Raw genomic sequence first — 18787 nt, 5'->3', positions numbered from 1 at the left:
CTCAACCACCCCCTGCATAATTAACCCCCCCGCAATGAAAAAAACAGATGAATGTCACTTTTATATCTGATCTTTCAGATCTAACAGTGGATATAATATTTTGAATTTCCAGAATAAAACGGAATTTAAAAAAATATATATGAAGGATAATTAACATAAAAGCTGCTATACATGCTTAATTTGAGTGGTTTGAATATAGTGGATATAAATTACTCTAAAATCTGTCTAACATTTGTTGGAGTTTGGTGGAATGATTGATTGTCAGGTCTCAGGTCTCTCTTGTAAATGAGTCCTCGAGGCTCAATGGGATGAATCTGTCTAAATAAAGGTTGTAGCTAAACAAATGCGTTGCAGTGGCTAATTCTAACCACAAGGGGGCGATAAATGTCACATCGCAAGACTGGTTTGCTCTCTTGTAATCTGTTCAATCTGTGCTGCTGTATTTTGACCGGCCGTCAGGGGGCGACGGAGAGAAGAAGGCGGGTTTTATTTGAAGCTTGACTTTAGTTAGAAGTCGTCACAATTTCATATCCGGTAAATCAGAAAGTACTTCAAAGTAAAATGGATTTTAATTTTTAACACAAAAATTATATTATTAATTAAAGATATTCTAATTATTTTTTATATTATTAATAATATATATATTCTAAAGCAATGTACTACTGGATATCTCGAATTTTCCCACTGGGATTAATAACCGCTATTGGACGTTAGCTTTTATTTTGAAACCATTAACAGGAAATAGCTCTTGTTTTGCTTCAGTGACTTTTAAACGTCTGTTGTTATAGGTAGCCTCACTATCCTCCCTCATCACTTACAAAACCAGAAACACAATGGTCCTGTAATGTCAGAGACATCTGAGATCAGAGCATCGCCTTGACGGAACGGAAACGGTGTATGGACCTAATGATGATGAAAAAGAAGAAATTTAAGTTCAGGGTGGATTTTGATCTGGACGAGCTGTCGTCTGTTCCCTTCGTGAACGGTGTCCTCTTCTGTAAAGTGAGGCTGCTGGACGGCGGCTTCTCCGAGGAGTCTTCGAGGTAAAAAAAAATACTGAAATGAAGCCTTACGACCCGGACTTTTGATCTTCATTCCGCTGGGTTAAATTAGTGTTGTGGTTTTAACCTGTTTAAAATGCTAACAGCTAACTAGCTGAAATGCTACACGACCAATGTTAAAAATGGCTCATTGTTTTGTTTTGGTCAGACCTGTCATTGCTCTTTACAAGTTTGCAGCTCTGTCTAACCTTAGACAAAAAACAAAAACCAGTTCAAATAGCTCAATAACATTTAGTTTCTCAAAATAATCACAATGCTACAAGTTGGCTGCTAAGCCAACATCTGGTTGTATTTTTTAGAAGTCATTGGAACCAACGCACCTTTGTTCTTATTGTATCCCTGGAAGGTTTGGGGCCATAATTTATGTATTTTATACATCCGAGCCTTATTTATGTACATAATGTTTAATTTGTTGATTAAACATTAATGTTCGTTTTATGTTCAAATGCAAATCCAGTGTAATGGAGTATTATGAACATGACAGCAGTTTGCACAGAAAATAAATATTGGGAGAAATACTTATTGTTAAACTGGTCATTGACCCTTTTGTTTCCAATCAGGAACAAAATAAAACTTGATTTTGTGCTGTCTAATATTGTTAATGTAAAAACATTTTAAATATCATGATGTAATTATGTGTGGAAAATTAGAGGCAAAAAAAAAAGCTTAAAAAAAAAAGACAATGAACGCCAAAGGAAGCATGGATTAAACAGGCAGCTTAAGCTTTCACTGCCTAAATCTGTCTTAAACTCGTTTATTCTTCTCTGATCCTTAACTAAATTACAAGCACATGATGGCTTCCTGTAATAAAAAAATAGAATTATAAACAGACTAATCCATATGGAATAAAATGAATTATGACCATGAAAGGTCAATATCTTCCTGCGGGATCAATAAAATTCTAACTTGTCTTTAAATGACTTCTCCTGAAATGTCAGTCGGGCGCGGCAGATACAAAATGATTAGCAAGCAGTGCAGAAGGAAACTGAAGCTGAACATCTTCAGGATAAAATGTAGTTAATTTTAATGTACAGTTATAGAGCTTGTTACAAGAAAGGGCTAGATGATGTTCCAGCAGTTGACTGTGTGAGGAAATGACCTAAAGCCTTTATTCTTTGTGACCCTGGAGTAACTGAGTCATGTTGCTGTTTTTGCACGACCAACGTCCATCCTTCTTTGCTGTAACCAGTTTTATTTTGTCACTTGATCGGTTTTAACACTGCAAAAGAAAAGCATTGTGATGAAATGATGCTCTAAAGATTATATTCCTGATTATATAACAAACCTTCTTTTTGCTCCAAAGAAAATAATTCAAATTAAAATAAGCAAATTAGGGCAAATCTGAACTGGTGGTTTTGTGTATAGCTATTTCTAATGTTGCGAGAGAAGTTTGCATCATTGCCTTTTTTCATGTAGCTTGCATCAACCCATTGTCTTCATCTCTATTTATTCTTAGAAGATAGGTTTTTACCTTTTTTTGTAAGTTTTGACATATTTGCACAAGATTTATGGAAAAATATATGGATTTTCATTTTTCTGCTGTAGGCTTTTAAAATGAAACATTTGGGTGCAGTTGTCTTTAAATGGGGGAGCAGCTGCATAGTTTAACAAGACATCTGAACCATGCAGTCGGACAAGAGGGGACGGCCTCAGCTTGTGCTTTAAACTCTACTTTCCTGCACTGACTAATAGGATTTTGCTGTATAGTGGAGTGCTGAGAGCCATAGTGCATAAAAAGACAGAATTCCCAAAGCATGCAGTGTCCAGCTGGATGGGAGTTCCCTCTCCAAATCTGGGAGTTCACTCTTGGAAATGTAACAACCTCCAGATGAAGTCCGCATTGGTAAAACATTAGTCACACATCTGCTGCCTTTTATTTGTTGTGAGGCAACGATGCAGTGCAAAACAAAAGCCTGAATGTTCAGATAGCTTTAGCCTTCTTAACAAGGATCTACACACCCTTGTATGCCTTCATAACACTTTCCTTTCTTTTCTCTATGCTTTCTTTAGTTTGCCAGTCACATTTTCAAATCTCAGGCTTTCCAGTTTTGTACTTATGGCATGTTTTTTGTTGTATTTGTGCCATACTCAAGCAGAAAATCTTGAGCACAAGTGCAGTTTTTGTATAAAAGCAGCAGAATATATAGTCTGTAGGCTATATAAACAGACTTAAGTTGGTAAGGCGAGTGGGAGAATAGAGGGGCGCCAGTAAACGGGAGGCCATCTGTAGCATCGTAATTCTGCCCACGCACTGTCTTTCTCTGTCACTTTGTCGCCTCATCTTTGCCGAGAGCAGCCTGCAAGTTGCATGCAGCTTAACCTCAAGATGGAGGACGTGTGCATCTTTTAGTGGTCTCGTGCCAATGCACAGCACTTCTGCAGTTGTAAACCACAAGTTAATCAGCTGCATGAATCGTTTGACACATACAAGGCAGCACAGTGATCAGCTGTGTTATTATTAACCGCCCAGAAACTTTAAAAATGATCATGTAAACTTGTATCTGCAACTTCAATCATTTGGAATTTTTAATCATTCAGCTTTTTGTCTCCCTTTGTGGATGGTGACGTTGAAGTAAATAAAATAAAATAAAATAAAGGCCTCGAGCTATTAAAAAAAAAAAAAAAATCCAGGAAACAAAAACCAAAAGAACAAAACAGGAAATCCATACTTTGTTCACAAACATCTGTCTTTAATCTGTTTTGTTGCTGTCATATTTCATGCTAATTCTTACTTAAAAAGCCATGATACTGGTAATCAGTATAACAGTTTTATTTTGCGTTTAAGTACAGGTAATATAAAATCTAAATTGATAACTTGTCTTATTAATATTGACATTAATCTCACTTTTTATGTTTTCATAGAATAGCAGGAGCCATTTGACTAAAGAGTTTTGCATGTTTGAATGAAACATTTGTATTTTATTTGAGTAACAGTTTTTTGTTCCTTCTAAAGAATATGACACCTCTTTATTTTTTGTGTATTATGCCAAACATTTAATTATCAGAAGTTTTGATATGAGTTGGAGTGAAAGGACGTTATTAAATTGATTATGCTTCGTAAGGAATGAAATACTGCACTGATCTCAGCGAGCGGTCGCTGATTTGACCTTTAATTTGGCCTTTAAGAATTCTGCATGCAACCCAAGCATAAAAACAAACAATATCCAGCCTTATTATGACCTTTAAGGGTCTAATTCGTGGTGACACTCTGTTGCAGGGAGCCAGTGCAGGCCAACTGTGTTCGATGGAGGAAGCGGTTCTCCTTCCCTTGCAAAATGAGCGCCAATGCAGGAACTGGTGTTCTGGACCCGTGTGTGTGTCGTGTGTCTGTCAGAAAGGTACACTGGGTAGCTGGCAGTAGAGAACTTTTGACAGAAATAAATGTGATTTGACTCTTAATAACAGGTACATTTTAGTCATGAGTTCCACGCGGTTCACTGAAACCTGACAGTTCCACGTGAAACTCTTAAGTAACATTTAAATAAAGAAGTTCAGTGGTGATACTTATTTTAAAGTCTTAAATGTGACTGTTAATCATCTGATAAGACATTTTTGCAATAAATTATATTTATTATTATTATTTGCTTTGATAATTGGTTTACTCGTAAAAAAAAACTATTAAGTCTTATTTATAAAAAAGTAGTTTTACTGCATTTTTGTGCTATTTTACTTATTTAAATATTATCTGAAGAACCTTTAAGCAACAATGTTTTTCCTCTTTTTTTAGGAGCTTAAAGGTGGAAAGGCATATGCAAAGGTAATCTTGACGTGTTATGATCCCTCTGACCATGGCATCCAGAGATACAATTACTCAGGAGAAATAAAAAGCTCCACCCTGTGACATTCTGTCTCTTTTAGCTTGGCTTTGCAGATCTGAATTTAGCAGAGTTTGCCGGCTCAGGAAATACAACTCGGAGGTGTCTGCTGGAAGGCTATGATACCAAAAATACGCGACAAGATAACTCCATTCTCAAGGTAACATTCAAACGCTCTACCTCACTGAGAGAATTGTTTAGAGTTGTGCAAGTCATTTTTTTTGTTTTGCCCTCATAAAAACAATAACCAGGTATTGAGGACGTGGTTCACTGCATTTAGACATAACCCCTTTCAATAAAAAGGCAGTGTTGCTTGTTGAATGAGAGAAAAGAAAATGTTGATTTGGTATTTTCACATCATGAGCTGCTGTGTTAACCAAACACCTTAACAAGGAGAAGTTTGATTACCCAGGGTGTGCATGTTTACTTAGGTCAAAATAAATTTACTGGAGTTTTTATTTTTTATTATCATAAGTAAAACCATATAACGCTTTAAAATTTTACAGGTCATTATCAGTACACAGTTGATGTCGGGGGATCCTTGTTTTAAAACGTAAGTTTAAGAAACGTTGCTACCTTTTCTTTTTTCTTTTTTTAAACACTCAAAAGCTGTTATTTAATCATTTAAATAACTCATGTGATCAATTAAGTGAGGTGATTGTAATAGCTGCTCCACAGGTGTATAATTCATTCAGTCTCTTAGAAAACAGTGAGTTAATTTAAAAAAATGTCACATTTCTACTTTTTTTCACCTTTGATGGAGTTGACATTAATATAATTGTCACTCATGACAACATACTGGTCTCTTTTAATAATATTTTTAAGCCTTTAGCAGCGCGGCTCTGTCTCTGCTTTGCTTACTTTCCTGCTGAAAGAACCATTGTCACAGATTAGAGGAGATAAAGCCACATTGTCTTTCTTCTGGTATCAGACCTCCCTCCACAGCCACAGTGATTGGCATCCCAGGTGATGGAGAGAACCTGCTGGAGGAGAGGAAAGGAGGAGATTCACAGAAAGGCTACTGTGGTGAGTTTAATCATGTCCCATTACACCCCTCACCTTTTCTTCATCAACCTTGTGGATATCTGCAGTCGTCTTACAGATTATAGTCTCATTGTGCCACCACATGCAAAGCCATTTCAGTTTTATTTGTTTTTGAGGTTTAGTTCCAGATTTACATGCATATACCCCTTTTCCCTTCTTTTTTGCATTCACAATATACAAAACCTGAATGCTTTCACCTGTTTGTTAAAGCAGTGGGGTTCAGTCATTTGGACTCGGGTCACTTCAGTACATACAGAAATTACACAAGACTTTAATTTAGCACATGATCTGCTTTTCATGCAACATACACAGTTGTACCATTAAATAAGTAAATAACTGTGCTGTGCATGCTGATAATCCAAGGATTTCCCCACACTCATTCACTGCAGCACCAAAGTGTTTTATCACAGCAGCTGAGCCAAAAGGTTCTGGATAACAAACCATCTGGCCAGTCCGGCTGCTCTGTAGCATGCTCTTTTAGAAAGCCTAAAATGTTAGAATATTTTAATATTTTGTATAAAAAAACTAAAAGCACAAACTATAAGTACTGGTATTTTGATAAATGCAGAGTTTAAATTCAAACCAGTGGTGGTGTGAGTAAGTGAACATTAATATTAATATTGTTCTGTATTTTTAATTTGATCACCATTAAAGATCTCTGTGTCAGCTGGTCTTTTCCCATTATTCACTACTTACCAGTACACCTAGACTTAGCTTCTCCCACTAATACAATCAATACTTTCTGTTGCTGTACATTGTTTTTGGTCGTTTTGTTTCATTAAATTAATGTCTACACATCAAGAAACGTATGAGTGCTATAGTGTTCTAGCTAACAAAATATGCACGGGGGGTTTGTTTTTTCCCCTCGAAACGTTTGTTTCTTTACATTTTTGGGTCATTTCTCTGCAGTATCCTGCACTCATTTAAAGTAACTTTCTTATCCACTTTTGCCATTTACATGAAATGTCTCCGTTGTCTCACCGCTGTCTGTTTTATGTGAATTTGTCGTGCAGAAGAGGTGGTTAATTTTCTCTGCATCATCTTTTCTCTCTTGCTCAGTGTGTTGAAGTGTGAACACATTTCAGTGTTGAATGCTTGAGCGTAGAAGAGCTAATTTATAATTTAAATTCTCTTTTTAGATCAACTACAATCTGTTCTGACCTGTGGGCTTTCACATGGTTAAATATAGAACTGTGGTCTGTCTAACTGGGGGATTGTGTGTTTGCATGCATATGAAATGTTGTTTTTTTTTTTTCTGTTTTCTTCTAAAAGCACCATCATTCTTCATTAGGTGTGATTTACACGCTGGTTCATTTAGCTGTAAAAACAGTAAACCTGGTAGTTTTATAATTTTCAAAATGGTGAGTTCTGTGCAACAGCTTCAGCATTTTTTATGTTTATTTGTAATTTCAAGCTCAGCTTAGGAGAGAGAGATATGATATAAAGTTGCGTATGTGTTTTCTGGCCGTGCTAATTTTCCTTTTGTGCATCCATGTGTTGACACTAAAGTAGCCTCATCTGTTTTCTTCAAGTTCCTTTGTGAATTTTGAAAGGCTGGATGTGTAGACAATGGTTCCTCTCGACTGTTGGAATAAGCTGTGTCAGTAGTTATCCAGTTATTAATTTTTCCAATAGGTTTCTATTGCCTCATTTGAGTTGATACAGCTTCCTCAAAGCTGCCAACTAAAGTCATCTGCTTTTGAACTGAGAGAGGTTGAATAGACAAATGAGTGAAGTGGAAGCCATAGACCTATGGAACACCAAAATGCTCAAAATTAAATAAATAAATAAAACATTATGAAATAAGAAAAATTGTCATTTTTATTCTTTTATTTCATAATTGTGTTTTTCATGGCTTATTTACTGACGTTGATTGACGGCTGAAGTCGTTCTGCTGAAAAGTGCATTATGAAATAAATAAGCTTTCATGGAAAAACAATTATGAAATAAAATAATAAAAATGATTTTTTTTTCATAATAATGAGCTTAGATACTTGTTTCATAATGGTTTATTTATTTATTTAATTTTGAGCATGTTCCATACAAATCAGCAGCCAGTTACGTTTCAGACTGAACTGAATATAGCTCAGTATTCAAACTCTGGACATTACACGTTTTGTTTTGCGTCTGTGAAATTAGTTTTTATGTTTGTGCATTTTTCCACTTCATCCAGTATTTCCAGTTGAGTGCCTTTAAGATGTTCGTCATCCCTTGTCCCTCTGTCCTTTCTGATCCAGGAGAGACTCGAGAAGGAAAATGTCCCGTTGTGTCAGATGATCTTGGGGGTTGCGGCCACTCCCGAACATCTAGCTACGCCAGCCAACAGTCCAAACTCTCAGGTAGAAATAGCTCACATTGTAAAAGTTCTAATCATTTTACTTATCTGCTGGAGTGTGGTAATGCAGAGATGGAAATAACACGCAGAAAACAAGTTAGTAGTGAGCTGTAGCATTATATAATTAAAAGCATTAGATTCCAACTTCAAGTAAACAATGTTTTCTGCACTCATAAATGCCAAAAAAAAAAAAAAAAAAAATGTATACAGTTATATTAAGAATAAAAATAAAAATCACTGAGGAGAATGAAAGTCACCAGTAATACTCCAGCACTGCAGTTCGAGTTTCAATTGCAGCTAGATCAGATGACGCTAATAAATGATAAGAGGAAGTGGAGCCACACAGAGAGCTCTAATGGCTCGCTCATGAAGAGCTAACAATGTTTTTCCTCCTACATGCAACTCTTTATAAGATTTATTCAAAACCTCACATTAGTTTGAGGGAAGTCGTCTTTTTTAGCAACACTGAGCCACAGTCCTTGGATATCTTTTGCCTTAACAAGCTTCCTGCAGACATGAACAAAACATGAGTTCGTAGCTGTTGTTGCAGAGTTTCACATCACAAGTTGCAGATCTACAGGGCTGAAAACCTAAATCTATTTTAGCAAGAAAAAAAATCTTTCACGTGCTACTTTCTGCTTCTTTGCTACCTTTTTACTTCTTTGCACTTTTAAACTAAACCCTGGTGTGGTATTTCAAGGTTTACAATAAAACTTACTGACAAACACGTTTGGTAGAGCTGCAATAAGTAGGTAAGATTGTAAATTGATTACTGTCACATCAATGCGCCTCTCTTTCAGGCTACAGCACAGGTCACTCCCGCTCATCCAGCATGTCAGAGTTCAGCCATCGGAGGAATCACTCGGTGGGCAGCGCCTCGACGGGCATCGGAAGTATTCCGGAGCCCAGCGAGGAACGAGAGTCCAGACCCCATCCCGCTCTGCCTGAGCACCCAGCTCCAACAACCACCACTAGCAACCCATCATGCACACCAGTGCAGAGCGCCTCATCCTGCGAACGACTGAACAGGTGAATCTTTGAGTAGCTTAAGTAAAGAAGCACGTGGAGCTAATAAAATGATTGGTTAAAGTAATTATCATAATAATTGTTTAGCTCAGTATTTTTCAAAGTGGGGGCCGCCAGGGGGGCCTCAGAAAGCTGGAGAGAAGAAGATTAAAAAAAACAAAAATTATTTATTTGTTTAATTAAAATTTTACTTTTTTTAAAATTACTGTAATAAAATTGAATCTATTTTTCAATAATTATGTTAAAATATATTTTATAATAATATATTGAAATAGTTTCACCATGCTCATCTTTCTGATTGGCTGCCAGTCAAATGTATCAAGCTGCTTTACTCTTCAAGCTAGCATAGCAAGGACACAATTAAGACATTTCTAAAAAGACCGAAGGAACTGACCAGCAGCCCTGCTGTGGTTGAAACTGCTGAAAAAAACAAACAAAATAAAAATCATGACCAGCTAGAATTTGAAGGTATGAGGAAGCATACATTAAGTATGGCTTTACAGTCACACAGAAAAATGGCCATAATTGCCCGAAATGTGTCTGGAGACCGTCGCAAACGTTAGTTAATAACATTTTAATGATCAGCAGCTGTAATAATTAATTGATTACAGTGAATAAAAGTTCAAACATTCTAAAAGTTGATGTTTCTTTACATGTTTTGTAGCATTGTTTGTGGGTTTGCGTGGGGGGCCTCGGCCAGAAGCTAATGCTGTTTGGGGGGCCATGGCATGGAAAAGTTTGGAAACCTCTGGTTTAGCTTATTGAGAAAAGAGATTAGTATAAAACATCAGTTGAAGCAGGCAATCTTCTGCAGAGGAGCTGGATGTTATTTTGATAAAAAGTCAATTTCCTGTGTGATGTTTCAGGAAGCAGCATTAAATTCTGAGGCAAAGCACCGGAAGCATATTGTGGTTTTATTTTGTGGCATCACTAAATGCTTTTTAAGGGACACAAAACAAACGGCTAAAACTGACTACACCTTCAACCTTTATTTATACAGGTTAGTGTCACTGAGTCACAAGGACTCTTTTTCAAGAGAGACCTGTTTTAGACAAATCACAGATAACATGGTTTTAGTGAATATGTTTGGCTGGGAAGGTGAAGAGCTCTTGTGGGTTTAAGCACAGTTAATTATTTGCTTTGTAACCTGTTTTGTTGTACAGCTTTTTGGTTACAGTTATCTGTAAGCATATTTTAATTCATTTGTGCAAACATATTTTATTAACTCAATATTTGATGAAAGTTGAACCGAGAGAATTGGCGTGTCTTTTTATTTATGCACATTTAAATATCACTGCAGTGACATGGAGATTTAACAAAAACTGGACATGACAGGAAGTACTGCATCAGCCAAGACAGTCAGGTTTCTATCTGACTTTGTCTCTCCAAACATTTATTTCTAAGGATGAGCAAAGAAATGCATTTTATTTTGTTAGTTATTTTTGTAGGGGTGTTACAAAGAATCTTGTTTAGCCATACTTGTCAAGAAGCAGTGCAGTTTGTGTTTATATGATAAGCATAACATACAGATTAATCAAGAATTCCTTTAGATCATGCCTGGTACGTGACCAGAGTAACTGTTTTGTGCCTTCTTCCTCAAAGTTTCCGGCCTCGACTTCTGTTTATTGCAGTGTGGCTTACACTGCATCTTGCTGACTGCACTCATTCATACTTACTCAAAGCCACTTATTACAGACAGGCCTGATTCATAGTTTCTACTAGACAACATTTTAAAAGTTTGCTTTGAGATCACATGGCTACTGGATGGAAACCTGCTATGGGTAGAGCCACATACGTATCCAGTGAAAATTAAATATTTAGCTTTGTTCTGGATCTTAACCAGAGCAAAGTGCAGCAGCAGAGCAGCAGGAACTGTAGTGCACTGCTGTTTGTGCATTCAAGCATTTCAACATTTGAAGGGAGTAAAATTAAAGAAGCAAAATTTGAAGTACAACTATGTGTTTTGTCTTGCATTTACTCTTACGTGATATGACTAGCGCTTAAGGCTTCCTGCTCAAAAGGTCATGTAGGCAAATACATTTCACATGAGCTGTTTCGCGGATACCGCCATGTTTATTTAGCGCCACCTCCCAAATACAGCGCCAGTGGTTTGTGGGACTGTGCGGGGCAACCGACATCAAAGTCAATGATGGACAGGTTATCACATTTAGAAAATTGGACTGTTGCACAGCTTAAAGAGTATTTGTTGGTTCGTGATGTGAGAAAGGACGTGCTTGCCAAGTGCTGTTATGCTGCTCGTGTTTCGGGATTGAAGTCTAAAATGACTAGCTGACTAGCCTACATAGAATTTTGAGACAGGCCTACCTATTATTCTATAAATGCTGAGTATAAAATGCCCTTCTTGGCTGCACATCATATTTGGTATGAATATTAATTGGTTAATTTGTTTGTTTTGTTATGATACTGGTAAATGGGGCAGCATGGTGGTGCAGCTGGTAGAGCTGCCACCTCTCAGCGAGCAGGTTCAAATTCCGTTCGGGGGCCTTTCTGAATGCCGTTTGCATGTTCTCTCCGTGCATGCGTGGGTTTTCTCCGGGTACTCCAGTTTCCTTCCACATACCAAACCCGTGCATGTTAGTCTGATTGTTGACCCCCGTGCCCGGAAAGGAAGAAGCAGGTAAAATAAAATGGATGCATGAATGGATAGTGATAAATCATTTTTTATTGTGGTCTGTAACCTCTGCATGATGTATGTTATTGTTAATAAATAAACTGTAAACAAATGTATAGATGTGTTCCAAGTTTTCTGCATCTCTTATTGAAATAGGAACATAATAAGCACCTTAATTCATACACTAGGGAGACTGTATGACTGTTGGTTGACTGTTTATATGCTTTCAGTTACAGGCTATAGAGTAAACAAGTGGTATTCTTATTGTCAAATTATACATAATATTAATTTATTGCATATATTCTCACTTGTTCTTGAATCTGCGATCATTGCTGCATACATGGCACAGCGATCTCCACGACCCATTTTCACACTCGTTCTAGTCACGGACCACAATGCTTTACGCTAAGCAAAGATGGCGGTATCGGCAAAATGGCTCTTGACAGCTGTTGTTTGTGTGGATCGTTTTTTTTTTATTTTTTTTTATGGCAATCATTATTCCAGATTATTTTTTAATGTTCTCTGCTCGTCTTCCCTCTGGCTCCATACATATAACGTGACAAACAAGTTGTTGTTTCTACAATGTAAAAGAAAAAACTAAACTGATTCCATCGTGAGTTCGTCCATTCCAGTGTCTCGTGCTGTCGAAAACTGAACAGCTTTCAGTGTGTACAAAGCTTGAGCTGCAGATCTGTTGATATTCCCAAAAACATGTTTGAAAAGGACGTTTTCTAAAAAATATTCTTTGCTACTTGAATGAAAGCATATACTGTAGCTTAGTGATCGAACAAAACCCTTTTAGTACAAGAAAAAAAAATAATAATAATAAGATGAAAGATGCAAGCAGCAATGTCAAGTTGTGCTGAAGCCACAATAATAATAATAATAATAACAGTTTCTTCTCCACAGACATCCCATCAAACAGGACTCCATGGAGTCTCAGCTGAAGAGGATGAATGACACGAGGGTGGATGCTGATGATGTGGTGGAAAAGATTTTACAGAGTCAAGACTTTACACCCAGCCTACTGGACTCCAGCACTGAAGGTGACAAACATCCGCTCAGAAATTAGTAACTTAGCGGGAAACTTTTAAAATTTGGTTTAACAATTCAAGTAAAAAGGCAGGCCTGTTCTCGAGTTCGTCTGCTGGATGCACAGCTAGTTTGCATCATTTAGCTGATACTATTGTGTTCTCCCATGAGTCATTGTGTGATCTTTGAAGAAGGTATTGTCCTCCTTTCCAAGCTCTCATTCAGCTCAGTCCTTAAAAAATAGCTACTGTCAATGCATGATTATTTTTAGATTGCCTAGCAACTGTCTGCTCGTCATGACAAGATTTATACAGCCGGCTGTGGGTGCCTTGTGTACTGACTGACTTTTACCACAACTGTGTCTGCTTCAGAGGAAGGCTTACGTCTATTTGTCGGGCCAGGAGGAAGTACAGCCCTTGGAAGCCATCATCTTCCCACCAGGTGAGCATCATCAACTGCTGCACTCCCACTCATCTCATTCATTATAAAAAAGGCTCATCAGCTAAAGTGACGTTTTGAAATTTTAAAGCAACCACATGTCCCACTGTCAGCATTCATTTTGACATTTAGCTGAAAGAAATATGAATTGCACCTGAATGGGGAAAAATTGGTTGTACCTCCTAATGTAAGCAGATAAAGAAAAATACAGTGAAAATTAAAATGTCATCTCTCGAAAGCCAGTTTTCTCATATTTCTATGCTGCTGCTAGAATCTTCAGAGGACAACACGATGAAATCTGCAAATCATTTTCATGGCATGACATGTTTTGCTGGCTGTTTACTTATGTTGCATTTTGAAAATTTAATCACAAATCTACACACTGGTGCAGTTAATGTCATTATACCTTATATATATATATAACTTTTATTTTATTAACTATAATTTTTATGTTCTGTTATCAAGGATTTTCATCATTAAATACAGAAATGAGTAGGGTTCGTCTCAGTTGTGTCTTATACATTTAAAAGTTTGAATAAAATCAATTGTAATCGACCTTTAAACACTTTGTTTCTATTTATTATTACACTTGTATAAGGTTGTAATATTTTTAATGTGGCTTGCTCTGGTTACTAATTATGCAAAGATTTTATTAAAACAGAACATTCTTTGCCTATTAAGGCTAACTTAAGTGTTCGCCTGCTGGACTGTCAAGTAGGGGCCAAATCGACTAGTCGATTCTAGGACGTCTCACGAGTTTTTAAATTTTACCTCGACTAGTCGCAATTAGTGATTGTGTCCTGCCACTGCCTCCATTTTTTATTTTTATTTTATTTAATCCACTAAATAAAATAAAAATTTAAACGGGGGCGCATCACCGCCAGTGGAGAATCCACCACCGTGCATTATCAGCAGTGTGCACCGCACACCTCCTCTGGTGGAGAATCCACCACCGTGCACCGCTGCCGGTGGAGAATCCACCACTGCCGCTGTGGTTTATTTTATTTAGTAGATGAAATAAAATAAAACTAACTTTTACATCTTGGGGTGTTGTTCACGAATGAGGGAAAAATGGAGCGAGAGATCGATAGGCGGGTAGGTGCAGCGTCTGCAGTGAAGCAGGCGCTGTACAGGTCTGTCGTGGTGAAGAGAGAGCTGAGTCAAAAAGCGAAGCTCTCAATTTACTGATCGATCTACGTTCCTACCCTCATCTATGGTCATGAGCTGTGGGTTGTGACCGAAAGCTGTGACTCCCCTCACCACCGGATGAAGAGCATCTCAACGTGACCTCAGCAGAAGTAAGGAGTACTTTCAGGAGGATTAATCCGCACAAGGCAACCGGCCCAGACAACATCCCCGGAAAAGTGTTGAAAGAACGTGCCAATCAGCTCTGCGAGGTGCTGGCAGACATCTTTAACACCTCACTTACACTGGAGACAGTTCCCACCCGCTTGAAGACTGCCACCATCATCCCAGTCCCAAAAAGCTCTACAGTGACTGGTCTGAATGACTATCGGCCAGTGGCCCTCACCCCGATAGTCGCTAAATGCTTCGAAAAACTGCTCATTACTCACATCAAAACAACCTTCAACATCAACGAGGACCCTCATCAGTACGCATACCACAAGAACCGATCAACAGAGGATGCCATCTCCTCTGTGGTCCACAATGCGCTCAACCACCTGGAGCAGAAAGACTCTTACATCCGTATGCTCTTTGTTGACTTCACATCCGCCTTCAACACCATGATCCCCCAAACCCTGACGGACAAATTATTCACACTAGAACTAAACCCCTCTATTTGCAACTGGGTACTAGACTTTTTAACAAACAGACCACAGTCAGTGAGGATCCACAACTTCTCCTCCACCATAACCTTCAGCACTGGCTCTCCTCAGGGATGTGTGTTGAGCCCCCTCCTGTTTACTCTGCTCACGTATGATTGTGCAGCTACCCATCCAGGCTGTCACATTGTAAAGTTTGCAGATGATACAGCAGTGGTGGGATGCATCACAAACAATGATGAGTCCAGCTACAGGCAAGAGGTGGAACACCTGGAGAGCTGGTGCAGAGAGAATAACCTTCACATCAATGTGAAGAAGACAAAGGAGATGATTGTGGACTTCAGAAGGAACAAACACATCTACACTCCCCTGAACATAAGAGGATCTGCGGTGGAAGTGGTCTCCAGCTACAAGTACTTGGGTGTACAAATGAATGATGACCTCAGCTGGAGCAACAACACTACCAGCCTGATCAAGAAAGCTCATCAGAGACTCGTACTTCCTCAGGCGGCTGAGACGAGCTGGTCTGGGAAGTTCAGTCCTCACCACCTTCTACAGGTGTGCAGTGGAGAGCATCCTGTGCTCCAGCATCAACGTGCGGCATGGAGGCTGCACAGCTGCAGAAAGAAAAGCTTTGCAGAGAGTGGTGAAGGCTGCACAGAAGACTGTTGGAGTCAGTCTCCCCACCATCACAGACATCTACACTTCCAGATGCAGGAAGAGGGCCACCTGCATCATGAAGGACTCCACACACCCAGCACACACACTTTTGCCCCGCTCCCCTCAGGAAGGAGGTTGAGGAGCATTATGTGTAGAACCACTAGACTGAGGAACAGCTTCTACCCTGAGGCTTTGAGACTCATGAATCTCTAACCAGAATAATCACTGTGAAAAATCACATCATGTTGCTGCTGATCTGTTTCATGTTGCTGCTGATCTGTTTCATGTTAAAGTGTTTATGCGTGCTCATCAGCTCACACAGACTCATGCTCATGTTTGTGCTGATGTTCGACGTAATGTTTTTATGTTATTAGTGCTTAGTGTATTTTTAGTTGATGTTTTATTCTTAGTTCATATCTTAGATGTTATCATTGTTTTTCTTTTACATTTTATTGTTGGATGTAACTGGGACCCTGTGTACATAATTTCGTTCCACCACAAGTGGTGGAACGACAATAAAGAATCTTTGACTCTGAAAGAACGAGATCTTGGATACAAGCGGCCGAAAAGAGTTTTGTCCGCAGGGTGTCTGGGCTCTCCCTTAGAGAGAGGGTGAGAAGCTCGATCATCCGGGAGAGACTCAGAGTAGAGCCGCTGCTTCTCCACGTCGAGAGGAGCCAGTTGAGGTGTCTCGGGCATCTGGTTAGGATGCCTCCTGGACGCCTCCCTGGTGAGGTGTTCTGGTCACATCCCACTGGGAGGAGGCCCAGAGGAAGACCCAGGACACGATGGAGGGTCTATGTTTCTCAGCTGGCCTGGGAACACCTCGGGATTTCCCCGGAGGAGCTGGACCAAGTGGCTGGGGAGAGGGAAGTCTGGGCCTCCCTACTTAGGCTGCTACCCCCGCGACCCGACCCCGGATAAGTGGAAGAGGATGGATGGATGGATGGAAAACTAACTTTTGCAGCTTAATAATAATTTTGGTTTTCCTGTGACTTATTTGCAGTATGATAAATGGTAGGAGCATAAAAATACACTCCCGATGTTTTGTTGTTCTTTTTTTGTACATATATGTAATATGATAGAGCGTCTCGAGTTCCTATTGTAGTGATTCACTACACTATGATGTCACATCGACTAGTTGATGTCGACTTTCAAATATATGTAGTCATTCAACCCCTACTGTCAAGTAAATAATGTAAAATAGAGCATTGTTTTCTTTAATCTTCTTTTAGTCTGTTCGAGAATTAAATTTCATATTTCCCAATTTATACTTTGTAATATACATCTGCTAATTTATTCTTCACGTGTTCCCTCAGGGTCGGTGCTGGAGCATATGAACAGGTGGTGATGAAGCGTTAGGACTCAGCCTCTCCGCGACAGACTGGCGATGACTCCACATTAAATATGGAAACACATTGTGTTTCCATTTCTATCTTCATTCCTACAGCGCACATGGTATTTGATCAGCACTGTGTCAAATCCAATCACTCAGATTCTGTATACTGAAATAGTGCCCTCTTGTGTTTATATCTGCCACAGACTAATGCTGCAGTTTCAGTAGTTATAAGAGCAAGAAGTGGTCAGATATAAATGATGCATAAAGGGATAAATGGGGAAATCTAAATTATTTAGAAACGGCATAACCTAAACTGTTAAAAAGCATTCATGGGGGGGTTATTGTGGCTGTCAGAGCTAAAACCATTCAGTTTGTGTGAGTGCAGGAAGACGTACACATCCTGCAGGGTTTAAGCATTTTAACAGGAACTGGAAGAATGACAGGAGAGTGAAATCTGTGTGCGTCATCCAAATGAACTAGAATCTAGTGTTCTCGATACATTCCTTTTCTCTCTGAATGTTCTGAGCATCTTTTAATTTAGGGTGTTCTGTTCAAATTTGCCTGTAAGCACCAAAATATTGACAACTTGTGTTTTTAAGGCGAGAATATTTTACTACAAAAAGACATAACTTAAGCTATTTTATGTGTGAACATGGACTGTGGGTGAAGTCTGCTAATGCATTCACTGTGTACCAAAACCACTTATTAATAGCTATAATCCTCTTTATTTTGGATAAATGAAGGATGTTTTAAGTAATACGGTGTTGGTACTAACAAGAGCATAACTTATGTAATCACACAAGTCCCTGTTCTTATTTGTCACACTCCAGAGTATGTTGTTGAATAAATGCAAACGTATTTTCCTAACCACATAAATGAATGTAACACTGAAGAAAAGTTAAATTGCTGTTAAAACAGCATATATCCATTTATGTTCTCTACGTAGAAAAAATAACACCTACTGTCGTCTTTATTTACTCACCAATTATCTTTGAGATCCTAATAGTGTAGTTTTTACACTTCATTAAATAAAACCTAGATGACTGGGGCTAACCTGCTATAAACTTTCCGCATCGTACAATTTGCATACATTTTTGACTGGGCACAGCTTTCTGCTTTTCTAAAATACTAAGGGGAAAAAAGTAACACCGATATTTATAATATATAAATGTCCTTTTCAGTTTTAGATGTCTAAATATTGAATAATCATGCTTTGCAATTGTGCAACATCACTCCAGTCAGGCCTGCTGCTCTGGAAGACATCACGAACTAAAGAGTTTGAGAACAGTTTGTGAATTTGATGCATAATCTGCAGTTCGTTTATAATTTGACTGCAAAGGACTAGTTAAGTAATTCACTGCCAAGAAAACACTGAAAGGCTCTTGCTTTTCTAAATGTCCAAAGTATTAGAGCAGGTTTATATGCATACCTTCTAGCATCATATCAGTAGGTTAGAACTGAGGACTGCCTTTCAGTAACTCAGGCAACACTTTTCTGTCGGCGCTCCAGACGGATCAAACCTAATGAACTAATCTGCTAAAGGTTTAACATTCTCAGTGCCCTGCAGTGCAACTCTCTGCATTTCCAGCCTTTTAGGAGTTTGAGCTCAGCTTTGAAAAAC

The 18787-nt window shown here is 38.5% G+C and overlaps 1 protein-coding gene across 1 annotated transcript; it reads left to right on the top strand.

The window, feature by feature from the left end:
* Positions 1–818: 818 nt before the first annotated feature.
* Positions 819–17829, top strand: fam102bb (family with sequence similarity 102 member Bb). Its single transcript, XM_037697947.1, has 11 exons — positions 819–1043; positions 4279–4399; positions 4789–4818; positions 4920–5036; positions 5383–5429; positions 5808–5902; positions 8158–8259; positions 9056–9284; positions 12823–12959; positions 13317–13386; positions 17147–17829. Exons 1-11 carry the CDS (start codon positions 898–900, stop codon positions 17187–17189), a joined length of 1137 nt encoding a protein of 378 aa, XP_037553875.1. The 5' UTR covers positions 819–897; the 3' UTR covers positions 17190–17829.
* The last annotated feature ends 958 nt before the right edge of the window (positions 17830–18787 follow it).

This window comes from Nematolebias whitei, chromosome 3 (genome assembly GCF_014905685.2).
Source record: "Nematolebias whitei isolate Nwh7 chromosome 3, NemWhi1, whole genome shotgun sequence".
Lineage (NCBI taxonomy): Eukaryota > Metazoa > Chordata > Actinopteri > Cyprinodontiformes > Rivulidae > Nematolebias > Nematolebias whitei.
This window is presented reverse-complemented; position numbering and strand designations above follow the sequence as displayed.